Below are 27,991 nucleotides of genomic sequence, written 5' to 3'. Positions count from 1 at the left end.
GTTATCTGTGAAGTTTCAAGGATTTGGCGTCTTTCCTGGGGAACGATCGCGCTCTCACGGGAAGGAACGGAAAAGAACGGAACCGAATGAATGATTTAAAAAAGTAAAATCAGGCCCAGTTCAAGGATTGGGTGTCTTTCCCGGGGAATGATCAGTTCTTTCACGGGAACAAACGGGAAAGAACGGAACCAAATAAATGATTAAAGAAAGTACTGTTAGATCTTGCTCAAGGACTGGGCATCTTTCCCGGGTAACGATCGTTCTTTCACGGGAACGAATCGAAAAGAACGGAACGGAACGAATGATTTTAAAGAAGTAGGAAAAAAATTAAACAATTAAACATAAGGCAAAGATGACTTTGTCACATTTTTGTAAGGTTTTGAGATATGATTGTGTTTCTAAGAAATATAATTTATTTGTCTGATTTAATTTACAGCTTTTAAATCAGAATTAATGTGACAGAAGGAAGTGAAAGAGAAATTTTTAAAATAATAAAAATTTGACTAGTTATGCAGATTTGTTTTTATTTTTGCTGAAACACACTTTTAAACCCTGAAAATTTTATTTAGTTAAAAAGTAATCCTTCTTGTAAAGAATATATATAATTTTACCAAATTTTAAATTCAAAATTTAAGTTTTAAAGACTCCTAGCGCACCTATCCTAATAATTTTTATCAGGTTTGTTTTAAAAAGTTTGTGTAAACTTGACAAAGGCCACGAAAGATAAGCTTATAGCAATAAAATGATTTAACACAATCACTGGCAACCGTATACATTTAAATTTCTGAGCCGGGTCAACCTTTCCGGTCCCAGTTTGTACTGTACCTAGCTCGATGGACAGGACTAGCCGTTGCAACAAGGTTGACGAGGTCAGACTTTATGCTTCATATAGGTTGAATTTACTTTTACCAAAGGGGATAGAGTGCGTGCGATTTTAATTTGATTAAAACTCTCTTACAGCTTAGAAAAGTTTAAAGCTAGAGATTACTGTATTGGCCAAAGCTAGGCATAATCAGTGAATAGTAATGACTCTGTGAGATAACAGAAATTGTTAAGATTTGAAAATGAGCAGTATTAATAAATATTGTGAAATGGAAGGATTAGTGGAAAAAACTGGTTTAGGTGGCTTAGTTCAAGTCATTTCACTGAAATCTCTTAATTCACTAGAAAGGTATTGATTCCAATAAATAATTTACAACGACTTCAAGACGGCAAGATTTTTTCTGAATTTTTTTTTGAAAAACGTGCTTTTGTAAAATTTTATTATTGTTTTTGTTTTTATAATATTTTTTTTTATAAATAGTGAAAACGAAATTCTACGCTACCCAGACGGAAGAGGTAAATAGAAAATAATAAAAATATTTGAATTAAGAAATAAAAAAGTTGTTTTTATTCTTGTATTCCAGAAGAAAATTACACAATCCAAATATCTAATGAAAAACATGATCCTCTTATGGACCAAAATTTAATTTTTGAGAACACTCCCTTAAATTGAAAGGCCCCTTGAAATTACATCTACATGTGACACTTGTTTTTATCCAGTTCTTGACTGATTTTGCTAAAATGTAAACTTTAGATCTGTAACTTTATGAGGTATTTAAATTTTTTAGAACACCGACCTTTCGACCATCCTGGTCCCTGTTTATGCATTAAAAATCTGTGAAAGGTTAATTTGAGTTTTAAAAAAGTTAATTCAACAATTCCAATAAAATGTCTTATTCCTATGGTAGAGGATCGAAAGATAATAGAGATGAACCTGGATTTCCCCCATGTATTTAGTACAGTAGGGGAAACATCTAGAAGGTTCGGTAGAAGAGAGGGAATTATGGATTGTGAAGCTGATGGGGGAAAGAAAGGTAACCTCTCAAGATTCAAGAAACCTTCACTTTCGAACACATTTTTTACTGAAAGAACTGTTTGCTAGTATTAAAAGGGGGGTATATTTTAAGTCTAAAATTATCCGTAAAACTAGCTTGAGAACCCAGCGTTGCCCTGCAGTGTACTCACAGTTACTCCCGCTGTTTACCCGCATTTGGTCGATTTTACCAGGAAACTAAACTTTCACTTTAAAAGTCGACCCACTCAACTAAGAATGTCAATGCTAAGGAACATTCCCGTGGTTCTTTCGAGTTCCCCAATCAAAATTTGAGGCCAGTTGGTCAAGGGGGTTCCTGAGTTATGATCAGACAGACAAAAAAATGTATTATAATAAATATTGAGTAAAATCACAGCAATTCTACAGCGTAGACTAAGTTAATTTTACAGTTATTTGCTTTATGGCATCATCAAACATATCTAAAATTGTCTAAATTTCGTTTTCCACAGTTGATTGGATCTCACTGTAATTCAACAATTAATCTGTTTTTATCAGTTTGCTCTGGAATTCATTTTCTAATACTAAACTCTATGAGTCATTTTCTTTAACATATGAAGGCAGGATTATAATATTACTTTATATCCCTAGTTGAAGGCAGAATTATAATATTACTTTATATCCCTAGATGAAGGCAGGAGTATAATATTACTTTATATCCCTAGATGAAGGCAGAATTATAATATTACTTTATATCCCTAGATGAAGACAGTAGTATAATATTGCTTTATATCTCTAGATGAAGACAGGATTATAATATTACTTTATATCCCTAGATGAAGACAGGAGTATAATATTGCTTTATATCTCTAGATGAAGACAGGAGAATAATATTACTTATATACTTAGATGAAGGCAGGAGTATAGTATTGCTTTATATCCCTAGATGAAGGCAGGAGTATAATATTACTTTATATCTCTAGATGAAGACAGGAGTATAATAATACTTTATATCCCTAGATGAAGACAGAAGTATAATATTACTTATATACTTAGATGAAGGCAGGAGTATAGTATTGCTTTATATCCCTAGATGAAGGCAGGAGTATAATATTACTTTATATCTCTAGATGAAGACAGGAGTATAATAATACTTTATATCCCTAGATGAAGACAGAAGTATAATATTGCTTTATATCTCTAGATTAAGACAGGAGTATAATATTACTTAATATCCCTAGATGAAGGCAGGAGTATAATATTACTTTATATCTTTAGATGAAGACAGGAGTATAATATTACTTTATATCCCTGGATGAAGACAGGAGTATAATATTGCTTTATATCTCTAGATGAAGACAAGAGTATAATATTACTTTATATCCTTAGATGAAGGCAGGAGTATAATATTACTTTATATCTCTAGATGAAGACAGGAGTATAATGTTACTTTATATCCCTTGATGAAGGCAGTATTATAATATTAGTTTATATCTCTAGATGAAGGCAGGAGTATAATATTGCTTTATATCTCTAGATGAAGACAGGAGTATAATATTACTTTTTATCCCTGGATAAAGGCAGGAGTATAATATTACTTAATATCCCTGGATGAAGGCAGGAGTATAATATTACTTTATATCCCTAGATGAAGGCAGGAGTATAATATTGCTTTATATCCCTGGATGAAGGCAGGAGTATAATATTACTTTATATCCCATGGATGAAGGCAGGAGTATAATATTGCTTTATGTCCCTGGATGAAGGCAGGAGTATAATATTACTTTATATCTCTAGATGAAGGTAGAAATATACTAATGAATGGGAGTGGGCCTATAGAGAACCTGATCAAGGCTGTGCTCAACGATGATTCTCAAATGATCAGGAAAATGCATTTTTAAATGAAAGTAATTTACCACAAACTCAAAATTTACAATCCCTATATTTTTGCAACCTGACATTTCATATTTTAAACTTTAATTATTATTATTTAACATAATTCATAGTTTGAAAAAGGAGACGACATTTAATTGCAAATTATAGGGATTATAAAATCAGAGTTTGTGACAAAGACTCAATTCCTTTCGCCCTATGCGTAATATAGCTTTCAATTAAAGCATGGCATAATCAAAACATCCAGAGGGGGTGCTAGATTAAATTTGGAACAAAAAAATCCAGATTTCGGAACCAAAAGATGCGTCGCCGGCAAAAAGTTTTTTTGACTTTCCTGTTTTTCCAATGCAAGAAAAGATCAACTTGACCAAAAATCAAGAAATGTGTAATAGCTTTGTCTTTATTTAAGCTTTGCAGTTTGCACCTACAAAACATATTTCTATGCAGACTAAAAAACTGTTGTAGACCTTTAATAATTCAAACTAAACATTATGTTAGATAAAGAAGTCTTAAGTTTAAAATATCAAAGCTTCCCACCGTCAGGTTGTAAAGATATAAGGATTGAGTTTGAGGCAAGAACTCAATTCGTTATGAATGCATCTGGTATAGAAAAACACTGCATGTAAAACAGGATTTGTTATCCAAGTTTCTTCTCAAGTTTAAGAAAAAAGCATGCCTGAGTAGCCTGGATTCCAAGGTAAATACTTTTACACACATTTATTACAACTTTTCAAAGTTTGAAATTATTTTTTAACTTATTCATTTAGTCACATTAGGATTAAAGGGTTGGCCAACGTAATTTGAAGTGAACATAGAGTAATAAAACGAAGAGGTAAAGCTTAGCTCAGATTTACACAACCGACCTCCCTATTAATTAATTAATAGAGTGGTCGGTTGTATACATCACGATATGTTTACGTATCTAACGCTGTACACTTGTATATAGAGCGATCGTATTTCTAAGGGGTTTTATGTAGATATTTGAATATTAGTATTGATAATTAGACAGACACTTAATATGGATTGTAAACACAGGATTGTTTACTGCAGTACATTCAAGTTCAGTTGTTTGTTTATTTTAATACAAGTATGACTAAACATTCCATCGTGAAAATGTGCAAAAACAATTTTTATTGTAAAACTGTGGGTTTTTTCGAAATACCAAAAAATTGTGCATGGCAAGACCTTGTAAGGTTGGGAGGTTGTACATGGATCTCATAAGTATCACATCGATATTATTGGTCATGTGGCCGCTGCGACCAACCCCCTTAGCCTGTCCTAGCCATAGCGCTCGGCCCCCTAACCTGTTCTAGCCGCAGCGCTCGGCCCAGACAATTTAGGGGGCCTAACCTAACCCTAAATATACACTAATTTTGTTGAACATTGTTAAAATTGAAAAAATGTCCTGGCCGCAGCATTCGGCCCAGAAATTGTCTTAACCTAACTTAACCCTAAAATAATAAAAAATAAATAATAATAATTTTGCTGAAAAATAATGTTCAGAAATTCGTTTCATTGCGAATATTGCAGCTTTGTAGGCAGAAGAATGAAAAAAAAACATTCGTCAAAAATCTCATAGGTTGGTTTTATTTAAAATAAAAAATAAAATTATATCTTTGAATCTTTCTTTAATTACTGTGTGTTTATGACAATACCACAATACCCACAAAGGACAAGACAATATTTAAGACAGAAACTAAATTCAACCATTAGATTGTTGTTTAGAGAATAGGTATAGGGTTTAAATGCATGTTCATAAACAAATTTTTTAAGGCAGCTCAGTAAAATTAAATTAGATCAATAACTTTTCTAGTGCTAGGGAAGGTCGAAAAAAATGCAAAAAAAGGTCGAAAAAATGTAAAAAATATTCTTTTGTTTAAAACAAATATCAAAGTGTGACACATGTTTCTACACCCATTTTTCAAGGGCTTTTTAAAAATATAGTTTTCAGATCTGTAGCTTTAGTCATAAAAAGGTTATGGGCTATTTAAGATTTGCACCCTACCATATAAATAAAAAAATTTAAAAAACAAATCCTATTAAATTCTATTTATGAAAAGTAAAAAAATTAGTCAAAAAACTAGAGGGGGGAAGCCGAATGCCCCCCCCCCCCGCCTTTTTAGGGTTAAGAGCTCCAGGTCGTCATCGTTGTTTCATCTTTTGTGGGTAACCCTGCATACAATGTCATCTTTATGATAAAGAGTTGAAGAGAAGAAACAATGAAAATTGTTTGAAATAAGTATGTTTTAAGTTAAATTCGTGCCCTAGAAACTTAATATTTTTTACTGAACTTTTTGCTAATAAATTGAAAACCTACAAATTTGAAAATTGTCAAATGTTTGCAGTCAACATCATCGAATTCTCTTTAAATAAAGAAAGAAAATCTAAAAACTGGTTAATTCCATCAAAACCCTCTTAGAAATATGATCAGTGATCGTGATCTTCGATCACACTCTATACAAGTGTACAGTGTTAGATACGTAAACATATCGTGATGTACACAACTGACCATTCTATTAATTAATTAATAGGGAGGTCTGTGGTGTACATCTGAGCTAAGCTTTACCTCTTCGTTTTATTACTCTATGGAAGTGAACCTTAAGCTTGACATGCATGGTTTACAATAATACTTACCCTTTATCCTTTAATCCTGTATCCCTGATGCGGTTTATGCAGGGGGTGACAATGTGTGCTTGACTAGATATAGATTGAGTTTTTCAGGTCAACAAAATTTTTCGCTGCGCCGCGCCCCTTACTTATTTTCGCAGGTGTATTTACGAGGGGGCTATTAGGGCTAAGCCCCCCCCTGGACCAGTGAAATCTATTGATTTCAGGGGGTTTTCATGCCCCAAACCGCTACAATTCAGAACTATTGAGTACCTATAGGTCACCATATTGACGTATTCAATAAACCTTTGAATGGAGCCGGAGCCCAAAACTTAAGTCAGGGTATCGTTATAAAAACCAGTTTTGAAACCCGAGTTTCACGAATGGGGATATGTGTTTTGTAGATATCAATATTTTTGTTATGAAATATTATATTATTTAGTGTCTTCATACTCTCCTTTTTTCGAATCTCTTAAATTAAAATTTACTTAAATGTTAAGACCCCGAAATGGAAACTCGGGAGTTTCATTCAACGATACTCTTTTAAATTTCGGGCTCGGGGATACACTGCACTATTTTTGTTTATTAAAATTTAGTTCAGTTCAAAACTTCTAACTTTACACAATAAAAATACCTTGTTTTAACTAGAACAAACATTTGATTTGTGGTCTAAATAAACATACCCCGCGTCGGCGCTTACACTACATGATTAAACTGTACTGCGTGACCTCTTGCATAGAATCAGCGGAGATGCAGTGGAGAGTTCAATTCCTTGCATACACAATATAAATCTTCAATCTATGTACTGTTTTATATAGGGGATAACATATTGTATATTTAGATCGACAAGAGATTTGTGGAGTATGAAATATTTGTTGATATTCTGCAGTTCTCGGTTCTTATGAAGAAACCTCAGGCTCTGGGTGAAATGCTTCATTTTGTGAAAGGGTAAATAGATTTTAGTCTTCATATTTTTACTGCATTTTTTTGTACATGTTGTATGAAAAGCATTTATCTTTAGAGATGAAATGTTGCAGAGAAAAATAAGGTTGAACTGTGATGTAGAAAATGTTGTTCTGTCAGACTTTGACTATGAGGTATACTGTTTACATAAATTTTACTTATTTAAAAAGGGACATTATTAAAAAAATATTGAATTTACATTCTTTATATGTGAATACCAGTTTGTTAAGGTCTCCACATTCATAATTTGCTGTTTTAGGATGTTCAATTGGAAAAACAGAATATATTTCATCTTGCTGCAGTTGTTAGTTCAGAGTGTTTAAAGATTCTTCTGAAGAAATGCACTAATTCAGACATTTTGATGTCAAGAGATGTTAGAGAAAGAACACCATTCCATATTGCAGCTGGAAACTCAAGCAAAGCTTGTTTCGAGATGCTTTTTAATGCAGTAGAGGAGAAGGATGACATTTTTCTACAGGACTGTAACGAATATTCACCTCTTCATCTTGCAACAAAGTTTGGTAATTGAGTTGAATTTTCAAATAAATGGCAGAAAAGAAGAAGTCAGTCAGAATCTCAATATATCTTTTTTCAGGTGTCCTTGAAACACTGTTTTTTATTCTCACCAATATATCCAATTGTCAACAGCTGCAAATTATCAACACGCAGAACAAAAAAGGAAAAACGCCATTGTTTTATGCCAAGGATTCTAAAAGCATTTACTTGTTGCTCTCATATGGTGCAGATCCCACCATAGGCAGGTGTGAAGGAAGATCATTGTTGGAGGAATACATTCGTGTGAAACCTGAAAATGCCAGAGCTCTACTAAACTATGATGTTGACACAAATGGCAAAGAAATTAGTGATTCAAAATTTCTTTTTACTTATGATCTTCGACTGTTTCTTGCCAAGGCATTGGGTAAAGATGAGCATAAGGGAGAAATGGAAATTATTTCAAAATTTGGCGAATACCGCCAAAAGAATATGCTAAATTTGCCAAGTCCTGAACTGTTTCTCCAGTTGAAATGGCAGATGATAAAGAAATTTTACTTTCTCAATTGGATCCTATATGTCACATACCTATTATCCCTGACAGCTACTGTTAGTTGGACGTCATATGACAAAAACCATCAAACCAAGGACAATAGTAGCTTTCCAGATCAGAACAGCACTACTTGTAATATTACAACGCTGAGTTGGTATTCAGACTCTATCAACAATGGATGGAAGATTCTTCATGTTTTTACATTTGTGTTCACTTGTATAATTCTTTTTAGAGAAGGAATGCAGCTCTTGTCTAGAAAGTTCAAGTATCTTAAATCAAAAGAAAATATTCTTGAGTTATTTTCGTTGATTTTTGCTTTCACCTACCTAATATTGATCTCGTTGACAGGAAAGTTAATTTGTGAATGGGAGCAAGCAGCAGGATCAATTGCACTCTTTCTTGCTTGGCTTGAAATGTCACTTATGATTGGAAGATTACCGAGTGTTGGAATATATATTTACATGTCAGTTAATGTTATCAAACAGCTGTTAAAGTTTTTTTCTGTGTACTTCACCATACTGATGGCATTTGCCTGTGCTTTTAATGTGATATTGCCTAAGTCACCAACCTTTGAAAACCTGCTAACATCATTCCTCAAAGTAATTGTAATGATGATTGGAGAGTACGATTTTGAGAGTAACTTCACTATGGATAACATTAATCAGCAAGGAAATAGACCTATGGATGCTGCCTACATTAGGCATGACTACATTAGGAATGTTATTACCCAGTTATTATTTATATCTTTAGTCTCTGTTGTTTCAATAACTATTGCCAATTTGATTATTGGTTTGACTGTACAGAATATTGCGGAACTACAACGGAATGCTGGAACATATAAGCTCAGTAAAACCATAGACCAGATAAAGGAGACTGAAGAGGTTTTCATAAAAAACCGCAGATTCATGTGGCTCTTTCAATTCATACCAGCAATCAATAAGCATATGGATCTTATTCCATACTTGAACAGTTTGGTCAAACATACCCGAGCAACCAGCAAAAATAAATCATTTTTCATTTGTGTCAAACCAAAGGATCAAAGTCCTGGATCAGGAACAGCAGTGTCTAGCATGTATTTCAAGGTTTACATGTATGATACTGAAAAAAGCAAACCTGACAAGTGGTTACAGACTTCAATTCCAGAATGGGTTCTTGCTAATTCAAAAAAAGGTAAAACTAAATAAATCTTTTTATTGTTCTATTTCTTAATGTAAATCTCTCTGACACCATGATCTATGATGGTAAAACATTACAAATGAATTTATCAGTTGGACTGAAAAAAAAGTATTTAGATTTAAACAATTTGAAAAACTATTGATTTAGCATTGGAGGAGAAGTGGAGAGTTCTGCGTGAACTTGATACAGCATATGAATGCTTTGCAAAGACTTCTAGTATGACTTACAATTTTAGTTATGCTGCAGAAAATCAGAGGTAGGATTAAGTAAAAACATGTCTAACTTTAACCTTGGCTGATAACTGAGCTGAGATTTAAAAGCTGAAACCTGAGTACAATCAGCATCTATTTATCTATATTAGAATTTGTTTATGCCCAAGAAAAGCTCAAACCAGGACTCATGATTGATCTAGACTTGAATTTAGGAAAAACCAATTGAGTTGGTTTTTTAACTCTTAGAGACTTGAGTTTTTGAAATTTACGCCTTTAAATCTAGACATTGTCAAAGCTGATTGTCTGATTATGCAGAGAAAGTTTTCTTAGAAGTCCTCATTGGTTGAAAGAGAACCATCAGAAGCCAACCCGACTCTGGTTTTTTGTAAGCTTGAGTGTTTGTAAAGGCAGGGTTTTACTTGGGTTTCAGCTTTTTAAATCTCAGCTCTGGATTCTGTAATAATTTTGCATGTCTGATAACCAATTTCTATTAAGAACAACATCTGTTTCTTCTCTCCCTCGAGAGTTATCAATGCTCAATGAAGTTCCAGTCCAATATGATACTGATGCCATAGCAGAAGAAATAGAAAAACTGGAGAACAGAGCAGCAGAACTTAGAGGACTTCTGCTTTATAAATTCTAGAAAAGCAATAGAATAGATTTGTAAATTCTTTGGACATTTTCTGTTTGATGCCCACCTCTCCCTCCTCAAATGCTTTGCACTCTCATTTTGAAACTATCACCTTGAAATTTATAAACTTTTAAGGAATTCTATTTTATGCAAAGAGTAGGGTACAAAGTGGTGACAGTGTAAAAAAAAAAATCTAAAATAGCCCATTACTTTTTGTGGTAAAAGCTACAGATCTAAAACTATATTTTTGAAAAGAGCTTTTGAAAAATTGATGCAGAAACATGTATTACATCTTGATATTTGTCAAAGACAAAAACAAGATATTTTTTGCATTTTTCCGATCTTTTTTTCAAACCTCTCCAGCATCCAAACTATTAAAGTTGGCGGTCTAATTTTGTTTTTAAACCTTGTTTTGTTTCAATGGGGTAGTAATTTTCCTTTTCTACAATCTTCCATGATGTTTCACTGCCTATGTAAATGTGATATTATTAGAAACCTAAATATAAGTTAACATTTAAAATATATTTAGAAACCTTCTTATATTTTCTATGTTGAGGCTACAGCTATTTATAAAGAATAGTCATTGAGAAAACAATATTTATTTTATATAAAAATTGGTCAAAAAATAAATGACAAGAACAAAATATTAAAAACCTTATTTTCTTTGTAAGTAAGTAAGTATGTTGATAAGAGAACTGGAAGTAAGTAGATCTGAGAAGTGGAGTGCTAACGAAGACTTTTTTATTGAGAGTCTCCCATATTGTAAATAAATAATGGTCTACGATAAAAAGACACTATAATTATGATGATGATTTTTGCAGAGTCTTACAATGATATATCTTTCTTTGTCATGACTAAACTTTAAATTTTCCATTAACTAAATTAAGATTCCAACTTTCGGAATATTCTTATAATGTTATATTGTCATTATCTAAAGGAACTGTAGATGTAATTTCAAGTGGCTTCCCATTAGAACGGCATGTTTGAATTACAATGATACATTGAGAAAAGATGTTTGAAAGAAATTTTATAGAAACTTCATAATGCATTACACATTGATATTTTTCTAAATGAACTATTGCAACACAGTTAAAGCTAGATATCTTTTATGACCATTAAACACTTCATTTTCTTTTGAGGAAATCAGCAGAAGTTTAGGAAGTCAACTATTCTTTTATGTTTAAGTTTTTTTAAATTTTGACTGTTACTGTTGCTGTTACTGTTGCTGCTACTAGAATGCATGAATTATGGCTGTTCCAGTGCACACTGGAACACATAGTTCAGACTGGCCCAGCTGAGGGCACACACCTGTACTCAAAACTTGATTGGATAAGTACAAACAAAAAAGGGCTTTCTAAAACTGGTTTAGAGATGGTTCAAGGTTGGCATATTTGTTGACAAAGCATGCTTAAAAGCTGAGTTGAATATTTGAAATTGTCTTGTCTTTAGTTAAGATATTGAAAGAAAATTAATGAAATTAGGCCAGCAACTGTTTTAACAGTACATCCAATCAGATTTCTAGGTTACTTCTAGCATTTAACTAGGATTTGGTCTATCAAGAGAGGAACAGAAAACAGGTGGATTATCAGCTATTCAGAGGATACAACAGTCAGGGAATAAATTCACTGATCTATTTCAAAATTTTGTAAAAATTAGATTAAAAAATAAATGTAAAAAAATTAGGACCAATCTACAAATTACTGCAGATAATGGTGATTCATGATTCAAGATTTTTAAATCAAATAGATATAAAGGAAAGCTCCATAAATGACAGTAAAACTGAGATGATATCTTCGAATCTATTAATGTCATTGTGCATTTAGTTGGAAAGGTAGATAACTGATTTGACTGTACAATTTGGTGCATATGGTCTGAAGCACATATAGAAGAAAAAACATATGTTCTCTCTCTTTATGGTGAAATAACATCAATTGGTCAAATAACAGAGATTGGATTTGGGAAATAATTATTACTAAATTAATTATCTTTTTTTCTGAGTCTTAAGAAACACAAATGGCAAGATTGGTTCAAAATTGATTGAATGACTTTTAAGACTTTAGATTACATGATTGTTAAACAGGCGACGCTCCCGGTTGAGAGGAATAATGGCTTTCAGATGGAACAGTCTGAGATGGATAAAGGGTTCCAGTTAGAGCTCCAGTCTGATAAGAACCAAGGGAATAAGATGGAACTCCAGTCTGAGAGGAATCAAGGGAATCAGATGAAACTTCTGTTTGAGATGGATAAAGGCTTTCATACGAGGGTGGATTTTCCTCGACCAAATCTTTCTCTAGGGTAGTGTATCCCGGAGGTGGTTCATATATAGGTGTATTAATCTCATCAGGGTTACTGATAGTGAGGTTTGGTAAATATCCTGGTATGGGTTGAACAGCCAACCTATTCTCAGGGTTGAGCTCTGTACTGGGAAAGGTATCTGGAGTGTTGGGTGGAATGTAATGCAGACCACGACGATTTTCTAAATGATCACAGCTGAGTGTGGAGAGGGGTTCTCTAGGGAACAATCTTCTATCCCTTCTAAATAAAAAAAAATTAGGGATTGTGTTGACGTAATTTTAAATGACCCCCCATTTTAAGAATGTCATATCGGATTCATTACAGTACCCTATATATTCCTTTTTCTGATCAACATTGACGGAGCATTCTTTATTTTTCTGCTGAAAATTCAATGCTTGAATAAAATAATTTCTTTTTATCACGTCACGATTGTAATCAACTAAATTTGATACAACGTTTCCTGGGGTACTGACTTTCCAGCTAGAAGAATATGGATAGCTCTGTCAATCTTAGTAAGACAAAGATTGAGAATTAGACATGGCACACTTTTATGAAGTACACTTGAAATTAAGTAAACAGTCCCTTTAAAGTCTATTTTTGAAAAAAATATTAACGGTTGAGAACAAAAACGAACTTTTGTTTGTGTTTTTAAAAAACAGCAACTTTCGTTCTTTTTTTCTGCTAAAATTGCACGCAACTTGCCAAAAAAATTATTCCATGCATTTTTTTATTTCTTAATGTCGNTGCCGTAAATCCAATTTGATAATACGTTAACGAATATAAATTTTTAGACTACAACACTGTAAACACCCTTTCATGGTTTTACCATTAACGATTTTACAAACCGTTAACAAAAATTTATTTTCGCCTGGCGCCATTTCTGAACAAATAATGCCGTTACTTAAGCAAAAAACCGTGAATAAATTTGAGATCGTTAACTAACAATAACTTTATTTAAAAACCGAAAATATCTTTTTTTACGTTTGAAACTAACTATTAACGAAACGTCTAGAAAAGTTGACACGTGCCCACCACTACCTCTAATTACAGCTAAACGTTTAACCAGACCTGTCCACTGGCCCTAGTTCTGATTCTGCAGTTGAGTTGTAAGCTGGTAGTCTCCCAGGATTATCAATAAGAAGATTCATACTAAAATAAGAAGTTGAAACAAATATATATTTTAAATAATTTTAATGTAAAAATATATTTACCCCTGGTCCTTGATGGCAAGAATAAGAGATTTGATACACCTAGAATTAAAAAAAAATAAAATTAAAACATTAAAAATTACATTTGAACTCGATGGAAAAAATTGTACAAGGAATAAACTGTACAATAAGCAGTTATATAATAAACAAACTGTACAAGAACAAATTGTACAAGAACAAACTGTACAATGAACAAACTTTTCAATTAACAAGCTGTACAAGGAACAAACTCTACAATGAACAAACTCTACAATGAACAAACTGTACAATTAAAAAACTGTACAATTAGCAAACTATACAATGAACAAAATGTGCAATAAACATGCTTTACAATGAACTGGATGTACAATGAACAAATTGTACAATTAACAATCTGTACAATGATTAAACTGTACAATTAACAAACTGTACAATTAACAAACTGTACAATTAACAAACTGTACAATTAACAAACTGTACAATGATTAAACTGTACAATTAACAAACTGTACAATGTACAAACTGTACAATGAACAAACTGTACAATGAACAAACTGTACAATGAACAAACTGTACAATGAAAAAACTGTACAATGAAAAAACTGTACAATGAACAAACTGTACAATGAACAAACTGTACAATGAACAAACAAACTGTACAATGAACAAACTGTACAATGAACAAACTGTACAATGAACAAACTGTACAATGAACAAACTCTACAATGAGCAAACTGTACAATGAATAAGCTGTGCACATGAAGAGGCTCTATGATGAACTGGCTGTTCAGTGAACAAAGTGTACAATTAAAATGGAAAAACAATTATAAACTTTACAAGGAAAAGGCTCTACGATTAACAAACTGTACAATTAGTGGACTTTACAATTTACAAACTCTACAATGAATGGACTAAACAACAAACATACTGCACAATTAATTGACTTATCAATAAAAAACTCCACAAAGAATGAACTAAACGATTAACAAACTGTACAATGAATGGACTAAACAATAAACAAACTGTACAATGAATGGACTTAACAATAAACAAACTGTACAATGAATGGACTAAACGATTAACAAACTGTACAATGAATGGACTAAACGATTAATAAACTGTACAATGAATGGACTAAACAATAAACAAACTGTACAATGAATGGACTTAACAATTAACAAACTGTACAATGAATGGACTAAACGATTAACAAACTGTACAATGAATGGACTTAACAATGAACAAACTGTACAATGAATGGACTTAACAGTTAACAAACTGTACAAAGAATGGACTAAACAATAAACAAACTGTACAATTAATGGACTTAACAATTAACAAACTGTACAATAAATGGACTAGACGATTAACAAACTGTGCAATGAATGGACTTAACAATGAACAAACTGTACAATGAATGGACTTAACAATTAACAAACTGTACAATGAATGAACTAAGCAAAAAACAATGAACAGTCTCTAAAATAAACAAATTAAACAATGAACAAACTATAAAATATTTTCTGCGTCATCATCATTTTGTAAAACATTGTTTAAAAATTAATAGTAGAGTATAAGTATAGGTGACCCCTGCGTTTATAGAGTGGAATTTTCGATTCACAACGACACCCTTAAAGTTTTGTCTAATAAAGAATGCAAAAGATATCAATATTTTTCGGATTAGAATTGTTTCATTTTCATTTGTGGTTTCTCTAACAAGTAACTTGCGGGGTTATCATCTGCAAAAACAATGGAGGCAATTGTGAGAACTAGACACTATTTAAACTAGAAAAACAACAGCATCCACATAAAGGTTTCAAGGGTACCCATCTGAATCGGTTATATCTCTCTGTAAACAAGAACAGTCCCTTTAGATGAATATTTACCTGCAACAAGCCAGAACTAAACAGAAGACAACAATATTTTTCAGGCAATTATAATTTAACAAAAAAAAACTTTAGATTTTTTGTACATTATAATATAGTTGGTCCTCACATTTGTTCTATATTTCTTTTTCAAAGCAACCCAATGGAAATTGAGAAAACACTAAAATAATCATAGTTCTTTTATTTCAATATCTTTATAAATACAAATCAGTTACAAGTTGCAAAAATTATAATATTTTTAAATTAAAACAAAGATCAAAAACGACTTTCATTCTCAGTTTCCAGATTCTCGCTGTAGTCGTAGTATTAGTTTTTAGTTTTAGTTTTAGTTTTTTAAAATACTGCAAACAAAGATTAACGATTAAAAAGTTACATAACCTTATTGCTGTATTTTGTAAATAATTAAGGTACAGGGTGTCCCACGAAACATGACCGATGTTGAATAGTTTTGAATGTGTTATTTCAAATACTGTCTTTGATGTTAAAGACTTTTTGCAATTACTTCGTAAAAAAATCTTTTACTCAAATATTTTACGTCTAAACCAATTTCACTATATTTTTTTTATTTTTCTCTATTCTGTCAAACAACTTACAGTGAATCCCAGATATATTAATACATAGATCGTCATAAGTTTTTTGATAATTCTAAAGAAAATTTTTTATTTTTGAATCAAGGTAAATTAATAGCCCTGAAATATGAATGCAATTGATATATTAATATTAAACTTATTTTTCCGCGGCATTTGATCTTAAATATGTAATAAGACATTGTAAAAAACTCTTGCTATGTATTCTTATATCTGGGATTCACTGTAACATGTTATAGAAGACGACATCTAAAATTATTCACCATCTGTCAAGTTTCATTTATTAAATAATTTTCTTGTTTTAATTTGTTTCTCTCTTTACAAAATTACATACCCAAATATTTAGCGATATAAGCTAATAACATTTTATTGTAGTTTTGAGTAAACATCATGATGGGGGATGTGAGTAAACATTATGATGGAGGATGTGAGTAAACATTATGATGGGGGATGTGAGTAAACATTATGATGGGGGATGTGAGTAAAAAAAATAATAATAACATTAATTTTGCTATTTGATTTCTGTTAAAAGGATACAACAAATGTCAGAATAAACTTGAACAAATAAAAATAAAAGTCACCTGCTCCTCTCATCTCTATTCTACCATATTGTCTCTAGGTCTTGTTAAATAGTATTATTATTATTACTGTTATTATCCAGTGTCAAGGTTGTAAGATAATGGTATAAAGTGTACTAGTGGCAGCTGAACAGCTGATAGAATATATCCAACCTTTCTCAAGAGAAAGCTTCTCAGGTTTAAGCTCAATTACTCAAAATTATAATAAACACATGTTTTTGCATTGAATTTAAGAATATTTTCGTTCTTTTATTCGGTGATCTCTTGTTCTTAAATCCTCGTAGAAAAACATGAGATAAAGGAATAAAATTCTTTCCCAACAAGACGACATTTCTTACAGTTACACCAGAATTAAGAAATATTGTAAAAATATGAATTTTAAATGAATAAGCTACTTATTAAATAATTGAAATTTCAATATCATTCGTTTTTTTCGCAACTAATTCAAGACTGCAGAAATACATTTTCTGGACGGGGAAAATTCCGGGACTAAGGAATTTGTTTGTTTTTTTGGAATTTTTCTTTCTGGATTTTGTCTTTCTGGAGTTTGTCTCTCTGGAGTTTGTCTCTGGAGTTTGTCTCTCAGGAGTATGTCTCTCTGGAGTTTGTCTCTATGGAGTTTGTATATGTCTCTGGAGTTTTTTTTCTTTGGAGTTTGTCTCTATATGGTGTTTGTATATGTCTCCGGAGTTTGTCTCTCCAGAGTTTATCCCTCCAGAGTTTGTCTCTCTGGAGATTGTCTCTCCAGAGTTTGTCTCTCTGGAGTTTGTCTCTCCAGAGTTTGTCTCTCCAGAGTTTGTCTCTCCAGAGTTTGTCTCTCCAGAGTTTGTCTCTCTGGAGTTTGTCTCTCTGGAGTTAGTCTCTCCGGAGTTTGTCTCTCCGGAGTTGGTCTCTCTGGAGTTGGTCTCTATGGAGTTGGTCTTTCTGTAGTTAGTGTCTCCTGAGTTTGTCTCTCTGGAGCTGGTCTTTCTGGAGTTTGTCTCTATGGAGTTTGTCTCTCTGGAGTTTGTCTCTCTGGAGTTTGTCTCTTAGGAGTTTGTTTCTCTGTAGTTTGTCTCTTTGGAGTTTGTCTCTCTGGAGTTTGTCTCTCTGAAGTTGGTCTTTCTGTAGTTAGTGTCTCCTGAGTTTGTCTCTCTGGAGTTGGTCTTTCTTGAGTTTGTCTCTCTGGAGTTTGTCTCTCTGGAGTTTGTTTTTCGGAGTTTGTCTCTCTGGAGTTTGTTTTTCGGAGTTTGTCTTTCTGTAGTTTGTCTCTCTGTAGTTTGTCTCTCTGGAGTTAGTCTTTTCGAATCGATTTTGTCCTGTTTCAGTTATACCACTCTAGTAAGTCGAGCCCATTAGCGCCTGATCCAATCAGGGTTCAGCCATGTGTTTGGTGTCTAATCTGAACCAATAGAAATTGCATGGCGGTAACATCTATCTTTCTATCTAGCTCATCATCCAATTAGAGATAAATCCTTATATAAGCGCTAACACTACATGGAAATATTTAATCAATTTTAAAAAATTCAATAAATTTTGATCGAGTGAGCACAAACATTAAATTTACATATTAAAAAACATAATTTTCTTTGAGTTTATTAACTAATCAGTATAAGATGCTCACCCAAGACAATTAAAAAGATTTGATGGCGAGTAATTAGTTTTTTATAGATTTCTGCTTTACCTTTAAACTATGTTTATTGTTTTAAGATCAGATAGTTCGTCTGTTCAGACTTCATAAAAACATTTGACAAAATGAAAAAAAGTTTAACTAAAACTCTGTCGAGTTTTAGTCTTTACTTGGTGTACATAGTTCCTAAAGCCGGATTTTACTTGGGTTTAAGCTTTTTAAATCTCAGCTTTGATATAGTTCATAAAAAACTATCTATCTAATAATTAGATTTAAATTAGCGAGGAACTCCTATCCCACTCTCGTATTTTGATGATTGATTTGAATTTTATGATTAAAATTTTCTTATTTAAAAAAAAAATCATGCTATTATTTTATTTAACTTGTTCCATTTACGTTTTACTTATTTTGTAAAACAGATTCATTATTTAATATAAATACCACAAAAATAGATTAAGATGATGTTTTTATATTTAAATTTGATATTGCGATAAACTTGATAAAATTTAACTGCATGAATATAATTCCAGATATCGTGCAAAAAGAAGTAAACAGTTTTTTCTCAAGAAAGGGGGGGGGGGAGAAATGAAAAAATATTTTGATTTTTTAACATTCGAAAAAATGTTGATTTTACAGTTTGCAGCTAGACTATATATTTTCAATTTGGAGCCCAATAAGATGCTCTCAATTGTAAATTTGGATGATTTGCGTAACCTAGTACAACCCAACCCTTGGAAATCTCATAAATACATTTCAATTGTTGGAAAGCATCAAAAATGTTCCTTTTTGAAAATATTAAAGCATCAAAACTGTCTCTAATACAGGTGCAATATACGTAAATTCCCGTTTTTCCATCATTAAATGATTCTTTTCTTTTGGAATTCATATAATATAATAATAAGAATAACNGGGGAATAACTGATGGCCACATATTCAAAGTCACAATTACATCAATGTCATACTTTTGGAACCAAATTATGTCTGAGACACTATCTAAATCACAATTCTAAATCACAAGTATGGCTAGCCTCATTTTCAGTCACAATATTTAACTCCAAAGAAAAATTCTTACTTTTGAGACATGCTTATGCCTAAGACACTTTCTAAGTCACAAGAATGTAAAACACTCTCTAAGTCACAAATATGCATTAGATATATTCGAAAACACTTTCCAAGTAAAAAATATGTCTTAAATCCATTGTAAGACTCAATTCCAACTCAAAACTATGTCTAAGTCGTGTTTTTTAGGCTTCATTGTGTTGAAGACCCATTCTAAGTCACAATTCTAAGTCTTAATAAGGTCTAAAACACCATTTCAGTCACACTTATGCCTAATTCACAGTTGTCTGGCTTAATTATATTCAAGTCACAGTTCTAAGTCACAATAATGTCAATGTCTTACTTTTCAGACCAATTTGTGTCTAAGACATTTTCTAAGTCAAAAATTCTGACTCCCAGCTTCGTCTAAGACACTTTCTGAGTCACAAAAACACCTTCTCAGTCCCAGTCATGTCTAAGTCACATTTTTTGAGCTCAATTATGTATGAGACACATTGTTTGTCACAGTTCTATGTAGCAATTACTTTCTATTTTCTCAAAAAGACTGAGTAAGGCATCAAAGATTTTCTTTTTGCTTTTGATGCTTTCAAATGCTGTTTTTTATGCTTTTAAATTACACTTTTGATGCTTTACTACACATTTAAAGTGTTGAAATTGAAAGACTTGATACTATATTGGGGCACCCAAGGATCTCAAAGTGGGAAAAATTGGAATACTGTAATACTATAAAAATAAATTTGTACAATTTTCTAATCATATCTTTTGTAAAAAACTTTTTAAAAATAAAAAAATGGTAAAAAATACATAACAAGGCAAATAAACTATTGAAATATTGACGGAGTAAAATTATTTGGTAAGCCCGATGCCAAGGCATTGGGCAGTGTGTGAGCCCCCCCCCCCTGAACCCCTATTAATAGATTTAAATACATAAATCAGCTTCATAACGGACTTTGTAATATAAAGTGACCAGCTTCGTTTAAACAAGGGGAGAATGCTCGATTCACAATATAACCATTAAAACCTTTAACTTTTCTATGTATAAAAAAAAATAAATATCTATCTCAGTAAACCTTAAAGGAATTGAGTTTTTGCCACAAACTCAAATTTTCTAATCCTTATATATTGGCAACCTAATGGTGGAAACCCTTGATATTTCAAACTTAGGCTATTTGATCTAACAGAATTCATAGTTTGAAATATCTAACGTCTACGAAATTGGATTGCAAAGATATAGGTATTAGAAAATCAGAGTTTGTGACAAAGAATCAATTCCTTTGTCAACTATTTTCTTATTTGAATCTGCTGACCGCTACGCCGGTCCGAGCAGTTAAAGCATCTTTTCAAAATAAAAGTTAGTTCGATGCAAACCTTGTCTTATTACGGACAGGAAGAGAGTATAGAGTTAGTTCTACACTTTTAGTACTTAAAGTTTATCCGGAGAGACTGGCTAGTTTGGTACATATATAATGTGGAAAAGAAAGTTGTTTTTCCGGAGAGACTGGCTAGTTTGGTACATATATAATGTGGAAAAGAAAGTTGTTTTTCTAGTTTAAACAGTGTTTAATTCTGAAAATTCCTAAGTGGTTTTCCTGTAGTAAAATGCGCCACTCACTTTTGTCGAGAAACCACCTTTAAAACTAATCTGTTTTGAAAATTATAAACAAGGATATCCAATCATCAGACAACACTTTTAAGTGTACTGTTGTGAATCGGACATGCAGCTCTATTTTGATGGATGATCAAATGAAACAACGTTTACAGACTCTTGAACATGTCAAAAGATGAATTAATTGCTAGAGGATTTCATTGCTGGAAGAAATAATTGCTGGAGGAATTAATTGCTGGAGGAATTAATTGCTGGAGGAGTTAATTTCTGTATGAATTAATTGCTGAAGGAGTTAATTTCTGAATGAATTAATTTCTGGATGAATTAATTACTGGAGGAATTAATTGCTGGAGGAATTAATTGCTGGATGAATTAATGGCAGGATTAATTTCTGGATGAATTAATTGCTGGATGAATTAATTGCTGGATGAATTAATTTCTGGATGAATTAATTTCTGGATGAATTAATTACTGGAGGAATTAATTGCTGGAGGAGTTAATTTCTGTATGACTTAATTGCTGGATGAATTAATTGATGCAGGAATTAATTGCTGAATAAATTAATTTCTGGAAGAATTAATTGATGGATGAATTAATTGCTGGAGGAATCAATTGCTGGAGGAGTTAATTTCTGGATGAATTAATTGATGGATGGATTAATTGCTGGATGAATTAATTTCTGGAAGAATTAGTTGATGGATGAATTAATTTCTGGATGAATTAATTGCTGAATGAATTAATTGCTGGATGAATTAATTGCTGGATGAATTAATTGCTGAATGAATTAATTGCTGGATGAATTAATTGCTGGATGAATTCATTTCTGGATGAATTAATTGCTGGATGAATTTATTTCTGGATGAATTAATTGCTGGATTGCTGGATAAATTAATTGCTGGATGAATTTATTTCTGGATGAATTAATTGCTGGAGGAGTTAATTTCTGGATGAATAAATTAAGCTGGATGAATTAATTGCTGGATGAATTAATTCATGGATGAATTAATTGATGGAGAAATGAATTGTTGGACGAATTTAATCTTGTTCAGTTTCTGACGCAATAGCAATCTACTGTAATAATAATTCCATTAAAACTCGAATAAAGATAGAGCACAAGAGCTTTCTAATGATGTATCATTTGTCATATTTGGACATAAAACATGGGATTTAGAGGGGGGGGTCAAATTGACCCCCCCCAGCATATCCTGGTTTTCAAGTACCCCAGCAGGGATAGGGTTAAATGAATTGAGTCTTTGTCACAAACTCTGATTTTCTCTTCCCTATATCTTTGCAACCCAATGTCGCAGATCTTTGACATTTCAAACTATGACTTCTATTAGATCAAATAATAAAAGCTTGATATATTAACGGTTTACGGCATTGGGTTCGAAAGAAAGAGGGATTAGAAAATCAGAGTTTGTGGCAACGACTCAATTCCTTTAGATCAATTTGTTATCAAAGGTCACAGCTCTTCCTGGATAATGAGCAAACTATTAAATATGAGACTTTAATGATGAAGAACTTTAAAAAAACAACCTGAAGATCTGATTTGTATTTCTTACAATAATATAGTTTTTTTCAAGGAATGATTTCACACAAAAAAATTTACAGCTCCAACAAACCTTGAGTGTAAGAGCTGAATGAATTCCGTACAGTCGTCTATAAAGTCTCATCTGGCCCAATTTGTGGGTAACCCTGTACATTTTTACAAAATATTTCATTTTTAAAGCTGCACGCACCTCTGCCCCTTTTGTAAAAGTAAATTCAACATATATGAAGCATAAAGTCTGACCGTGTCAACCTTGTTGCACCGGCTTGTCCTTTTGATTTTCTGCTTAATTAAGACAATGTCCGTACGGTACAGCAAAAACTGGGACCGGAAAGGTTGACCCAGCTCGGAAATTCAAATGTTCTACGGCTGCCCGTGGCTGAAAACCTTTGACTGAACTAAATAAATTAAACATATATTGTCTTTTTTGTTAAACCTTAGGTCTAATTAAATAATATGTGGTGGGGTTTGAAAAATATTTATTGGTAAAAACTTATTACGGAATATATGAGAGCGTTATGGCTGTAGAGTTAGTTGTAGGGGGATTTAGGGAGCTTCTCAACTGCTGGTATTGATGAATCTTCAGAACACGGAGCTGTCTGGAGCAGAACTGTAGAAGGCTGCTTCTGTAGGGAGCTGCTTAAAGCTGGTGTAGATGAACCATTAGAGCTGTCTGGAGCTGAACTGTAGAAGGCTGCTTCTGTAGCTGCTTGAAGCTGGTGTAGATGAATCTTTAGAGCTGTCTGGAGCTAAACTGCTGAAGGCTGCTGCTGTAGGAGAGCAGCTAGAAGCTCATTAAAAAAAAGAATCCGAGATTTGGATATCTGATTTTAGAGTATCAATAAAATGCCCTTTTTGTTGGTACAGAGTTGATTTGTGAACTCTGGAGCTGAGCAAGGGACGGCTTAGACTAATCATTTCCTCTTTCCAAGATTTCAACGTTAGATTTAAGGCGTAGTCTTAACCTTGAGCCAATACGTAAAAATACGCACAGTGTTTACAGGATGTTCACAAAAAATACAAACATATAAATACATTTTAAATATTCATAAAAGCACAAATATCAATTCTTAAAGAATCTGTTACATTTGTTTGTGATTTTTACAAAAAAGGAGTTTTAGTTTATGTAAACACCCAACAGAGTTTCCATGTACAGAGATAATTGATTTCAATTCATGATCTAACATTCTTTGATAAAAATTCGCACTTTGAACTCCGTTACATCTTATAATAAGATAAGATGAGATATAGTTTATTGCTAAAAATACACATACAAGTTATAATGTTACAGGGAAAAAATCTGCAACTATTTTTATATTGTTTACTATATTTATGTAATTATAGCAATTATACACCTGGAACTCTTAATGGTAAAAACAAATGGAAAATAGGTTAATCCAATAAAGAGTTTAATTCATTTATCTTAAATGTACCGAGATAATAGGAAGGAAAATGAGGATCAATTCAAAGGACTTGAAAACAATTAAATTAGTTAAATAATAAAGAATATTGTTTAGAAGTTTGAAAAAATTCACATGTTTTTATCAAAAAAAGACTGGTCATAGAATATTCACAAAAATTAACAAATGAAAATTTGGTGTTGATGAAGCTTCAAACCTCCCAATCACAGAGTAAACAAACAGGTGTTAGTTCCATCCCACATTATTATTTGAAAACATATTTAATATCGGTCCGGGTTGAACCTCTTCAGTTCTTGAGATTTGTTTGTGTTATAAAGATTCCACACAAAGATGACAAGATATGCTGTGCTGTTCAGTATGCGTAATCTGGCGGAAAGCCCCATTTTGCCTCATATAGTCTGTATTCGTACTGTACTGCTTGCCCTGATTCTCCGACATAGGGCTAAGCGACCTAGGGTCAAATGCCATAGGGTCAAATGACATAGGGTCAAACGAAATAGGGTGAAACGACCTAGGGTCAAACGAAAAATGATCAAAAACGTAACAAAGGGTAAAACGACATTAGGGTCAAAAAGTGCGACAAACGGGCAAGATTTCATTTAGACTATTTTTGGTTAATTTAAACTATTTCTATGTTCATTATAACTACTAGCCACAGCGCTCAGCCCCACAGCCTGTTCTAGCTCCAGCACTCGGCCCAGAAATTGTCTTAACTTAACCTAACCCTTAAATAATACATATTTTTATGTTATGTTTTATATTAATTTAAACTACTAGCCCCAGCGCTAGGCCCTTTAACCTGTCCAATAAAGATAAAAAAATTTCGTGTGCTGTACTTTTAAAAGTAACTAAGGAATTGAGTCTTTGCCACAAACTTTCTTTTTATTATCCCTTTATCTTTGTAACCCAATATTGCAGACCTTAGAAATTTTATGCTATAAATTATGTTACAACAAATAATCTAAGTTTAAAATAATTTGCCTCCCAAGAGCTTCTAGGGGGAGCACTACTACCCTTGCCCCCCCCCTCTTGTAACGCCCTCGTATTAGGATTAGAAAATTTGAGTTAACTCCTAATTTAAATCCTTTTCCTAATCTTCATATTAATTATACTCCTACTCCTAAACCTATCCTTCTCAACACAATCCTACACCTAATCCTACTCCTATCCTACTATCCTTATAACCTTTTCTAAATTTCAACCTTTAAATGCTTATTTTTAATAAGCAAATTTTATCCTAATAACCTGTTCTAAATTTCAACCTTTAAATGCTTACTTATAATAAGCAAATTTTATCCTTATAACCTTTTCTAAATTTCAACCTTTAAATGTTTATTTTTAATAAACAATTGCCAATATCTGACAATTTTCGTTCAATGCAAATTAATAATTAACTATCCTTATAACCTTCCCTAAATTTCAACCTTTAAATCTTGATTTGCAAATATTTTTTTTCGCAAACTTATGCCAATTTTCGTCAGTACTATAACTATCATATTACTACCCCTTCCTCATCCTATTCCTACTGCCTAACAGTTCAAACTATCTCAATAGTGAATTGTATTCTCCAAGCTTGTGGAAAACGGTAAGGATTATCCACACGCAAAATAATTTCTTGCAAAATAAAAATGTCAATTACGCCTTTCCATCTCGGAAAAGTATAGTATAGATTTATATATTTATACACTCCACTTACCCTTGATGTAATATAATATAAAGTCCGACACATGTCCGACATCACTTGAAAACTCAACTTAGAGATTCTACAACAGATAGGAAATTTCTATCTTTTTGTCTTTTATTTAACCTGGAAGGACAATAATATATAATGCATTTAATTTTGTTGCATCCATTCATTAAGTTGAAAAATACTCCTGGAAATATAAACAGTCATAGCTTTTCCTTCAAATTATAAAATAATTTTACAATGTAAATTTTACAGTTTTGATCCTTCAGATCCTTCTNTTTGATCCTTTAGATCTTTCTTCTAATGCAATTAAATTCGTTGCACCTATTCCTGTAGTTGAAAAAATTCAAATTTAAAATAATTTCACAATGCAAATTTTACAGTTTTGATCCTTTAGATCTTTCTTCTTTAAAAAATAAAACCTGTACTGGTATTTTTAACCCTCAATCTTTTTGTAATGCAGTTAGACGTGAAACCATCAAGACCCGAACGATGGAGAAATTTCGGGACAAGGATCGCTTGATCATCGATAAAGGTTCTACATCACTGTGGATCTCAGATCTGCAAGCTACGACACAGATAACTACGGTAAAGAAAGATTAATCTGATGTTTAAAGTTTTCACTAAGGACGGAATACGTCACTCAACAGTCAACTGTAAAAATCTATTTATGAGAATTTTAAATTGATCTCGATATCCTGTGTGAGCATAATTTAGTTATGAGAATGGACGACTCTTCCCGTTATATAATGTAGGTACAGCATAAATATGATAATACTGGATTGATATCGATATTCAATGTGGGTACAGCTTAAAGATTGATCCCGATATCTAACGTAGGCATAGTTAAATTCTAAAAACTTCTTACGTAGGCACAATTTAAATATGATAATATATGATCGACCTCGTTATCCGATGTGGGTACAGGTTAAATGCTCGAAAATAATTTCGATCTTGATATGTAATGTGGGTATAATTAAAAATCTGGAAATTTCGATGCCTCTCTTAATCCTTTTAGTTGTAAATCACTCCCGACAGTATAAACCTACGTGCATAATTCTTACGTAGTGGGAAATGATTTTTTAAAAAATAAACTGTACAAAGAACCTTTCTTTCTCCTTTGAAAATATTTCCACGTCCTCCATCTTTAATCTCCTCTCTCTTTAACCTGTACATGCATATTTAGAACCGCAATATTTTGTATATAGTTAAACGAGAAACCACCTTGACCTGAACGCCTGATGATCTGGGAGATCCCAGAGGATCTGGGAAACCTTAAAGCTGTAATCCTCGGCGAAGAATAACGGTAAAAAATTATAATTCCAAAGGTCCCTGTGAATACTGGATCCACTTCATTACTAATAAGCCCTAAACCATCTTTTATACAGAGAGCAGGTGTGTGCACAAGGACCGTTTTTGGACTGTAAAGGTTGAAACATTTGAACTGAAACTAACGTAAAAGTACTAAATAAAATTCTAAGCTCTTAAATTAAGAAAACTAACCCCAAGGTTAAATCCATAATGTTAATGGTAAAAAAAATATGTTAATTTTCATAAATCTAAAATGGTACGCTTGAAATTCGTTGACTAGGATAAAAATTTTTTTTCATGTATACTACTGTAACCCTGCCCCTATACAGAATTTGAAATAAATTGTTGCGATTAGTAAACCAAGAGGAAATGAGCCAAAAAACTGAATTTTCTTTCTCATCCGGATTTCTTCCCAAAAATAAACTGAGATAAATTCACTTTTGTAATCCTAAAACCTACTGACTTTACCAAACAAAAAATCTTTTTCAAGGTTCTCTTTTTATACTTAGACAAACTGGAATCCGGTTCAACAATCCTGTAAACTATAAATGATACGTAAATAAATATCTAGATTTCAAAAAAAAAAAGATTTAAAGAAACCAGTTTTTTTTTGGAGAAACCAAGTAAAGTTCTCAAAAAGTTTGGTTCAAAATGTTTTAAAAATTTTTTATGATAAACCTGTATTTTTCTACATCACCCTGCAGTGTATGATTAATTAGTTTATTTCTGACTGTTTTTACACTATATATTTATCCACCATACATACACACACATACCTATCTACTTAAACCCTTTTATTAACAGAGGGGGAGACGAGGTATAAAAACATAAACAAAAAGATTTATTCAATTTGAGCCTGCAATCTTTAGCATAATA

General features: G+C 32.3%; 2 protein-coding genes and 1 long non-coding RNA gene across 3 annotated transcripts; 2 read left to right on the top strand and 1 right to left on the bottom strand.

Moving 5' to 3' along the window:
• The first annotated feature begins 959 nt into the window (after positions 1-959).
• LOC111701456 (transient receptor potential channel pyrexia) lies at positions 960-11,095 on the top strand. Its single transcript, XM_023472745.1, has 11 exons — positions 960-1,171; positions 1,304-1,338; positions 1,731-1,856; positions 3,611-3,698; positions 4,316-4,403; positions 7,155-7,261; positions 7,335-7,410; positions 7,536-7,797; positions 7,872-9,491; positions 9,645-9,753; positions 10,205-11,095. Exons 1-11 carry the CDS (start codon positions 1,065-1,067, stop codon positions 10,350-10,352), a joined length of 2,766 nt encoding a protein of 921 aa, XP_023328513.1. The 5' UTR covers positions 960-1,064; the 3' UTR covers positions 10,353-11,095.
• Positions 11,096-12,289: 1,194 nt separating this feature from the next.
• LOC111701457 (uncharacterized) lies at positions 12,290-15,800 on the bottom strand. Its single transcript, XM_023472746.1, has 4 exons — positions 15,709-15,800; positions 13,847-13,885; positions 13,704-13,784; positions 12,290-12,875 (listed from the first exon to the last, which is right to left on the bottom strand). Exons 3-4 carry the CDS (start codon positions 13,781-13,783, stop codon positions 12,413-12,415), a joined length of 543 nt encoding a protein of 180 aa, XP_023328514.1. The 5' UTR covers position 13,784; positions 13,847-13,885; positions 15,709-15,800; the 3' UTR covers positions 12,290-12,412.
• Positions 15,801-25,609: 9,809 nt separating this feature from the next.
• On the top strand, positions 25,610-27,625 carry LOC111701455 (uncharacterized). Its single transcript, XR_002765194.1, has 3 exons — positions 25,610-25,702; positions 26,268-26,392; positions 27,013-27,625. It is a non-coding gene; the product is annotated as an uncharacterized LOC111701455 (long non-coding RNA).
• The last annotated feature ends 366 nt before the right edge of the window (positions 27,626-27,991 follow it).

This window comes from Eurytemora carolleeae, unplaced genomic scaffold (assembly GCF_000591075.1).
Source record: "Eurytemora carolleeae unplaced genomic scaffold, Eaff_2.0 scaffold410, whole genome shotgun sequence".
NCBI lineage: Eukaryota > Metazoa > Arthropoda > Copepoda > Calanoida > Temoridae > Eurytemora > Eurytemora carolleeae.
The sequence above is the reverse complement of the archived record's forward strand: the minus strand, read 5'-3'. Positions and strand labels throughout refer to the sequence as shown.

Bases quoted from the DNA above. Each gene is read 5' to 3' on its own strand.
- LOC111701456 (XM_023472745.1), top strand. From the start codon at position 1,065: ATGAGCAGTATTAATAAATATTGTGAAATGGAAGGATTAGTGGAAAAA. The intron at 1,172-1,303 runs GTATTGATTCCA...TTTTATAAATAG, and splicing joins TCTCTTAATTCACTAGAAAG to TGAAAACGAAATTCTACGCT. The intron at 3,699-4,315 runs GAAAATGCATTT...CATCTGGTATAG, and splicing joins GATGATTCTCAAATGATCAG to AAAAACACTGCATGTAAAAC.
- LOC111701457 (XM_023472746.1), bottom strand. From the start codon at position 13,783: ATGAATCTTCTTATTGATAATCCTGGGAGACTACCAGCTTACAACTCA. The intron at 12,876-13,703 runs GTCTGGTTAAAC...TTTTTTATTTAG, and splicing joins GAACTAGGGCCAGTGGACAG to AAGGGATAGAAGATTGTTCC.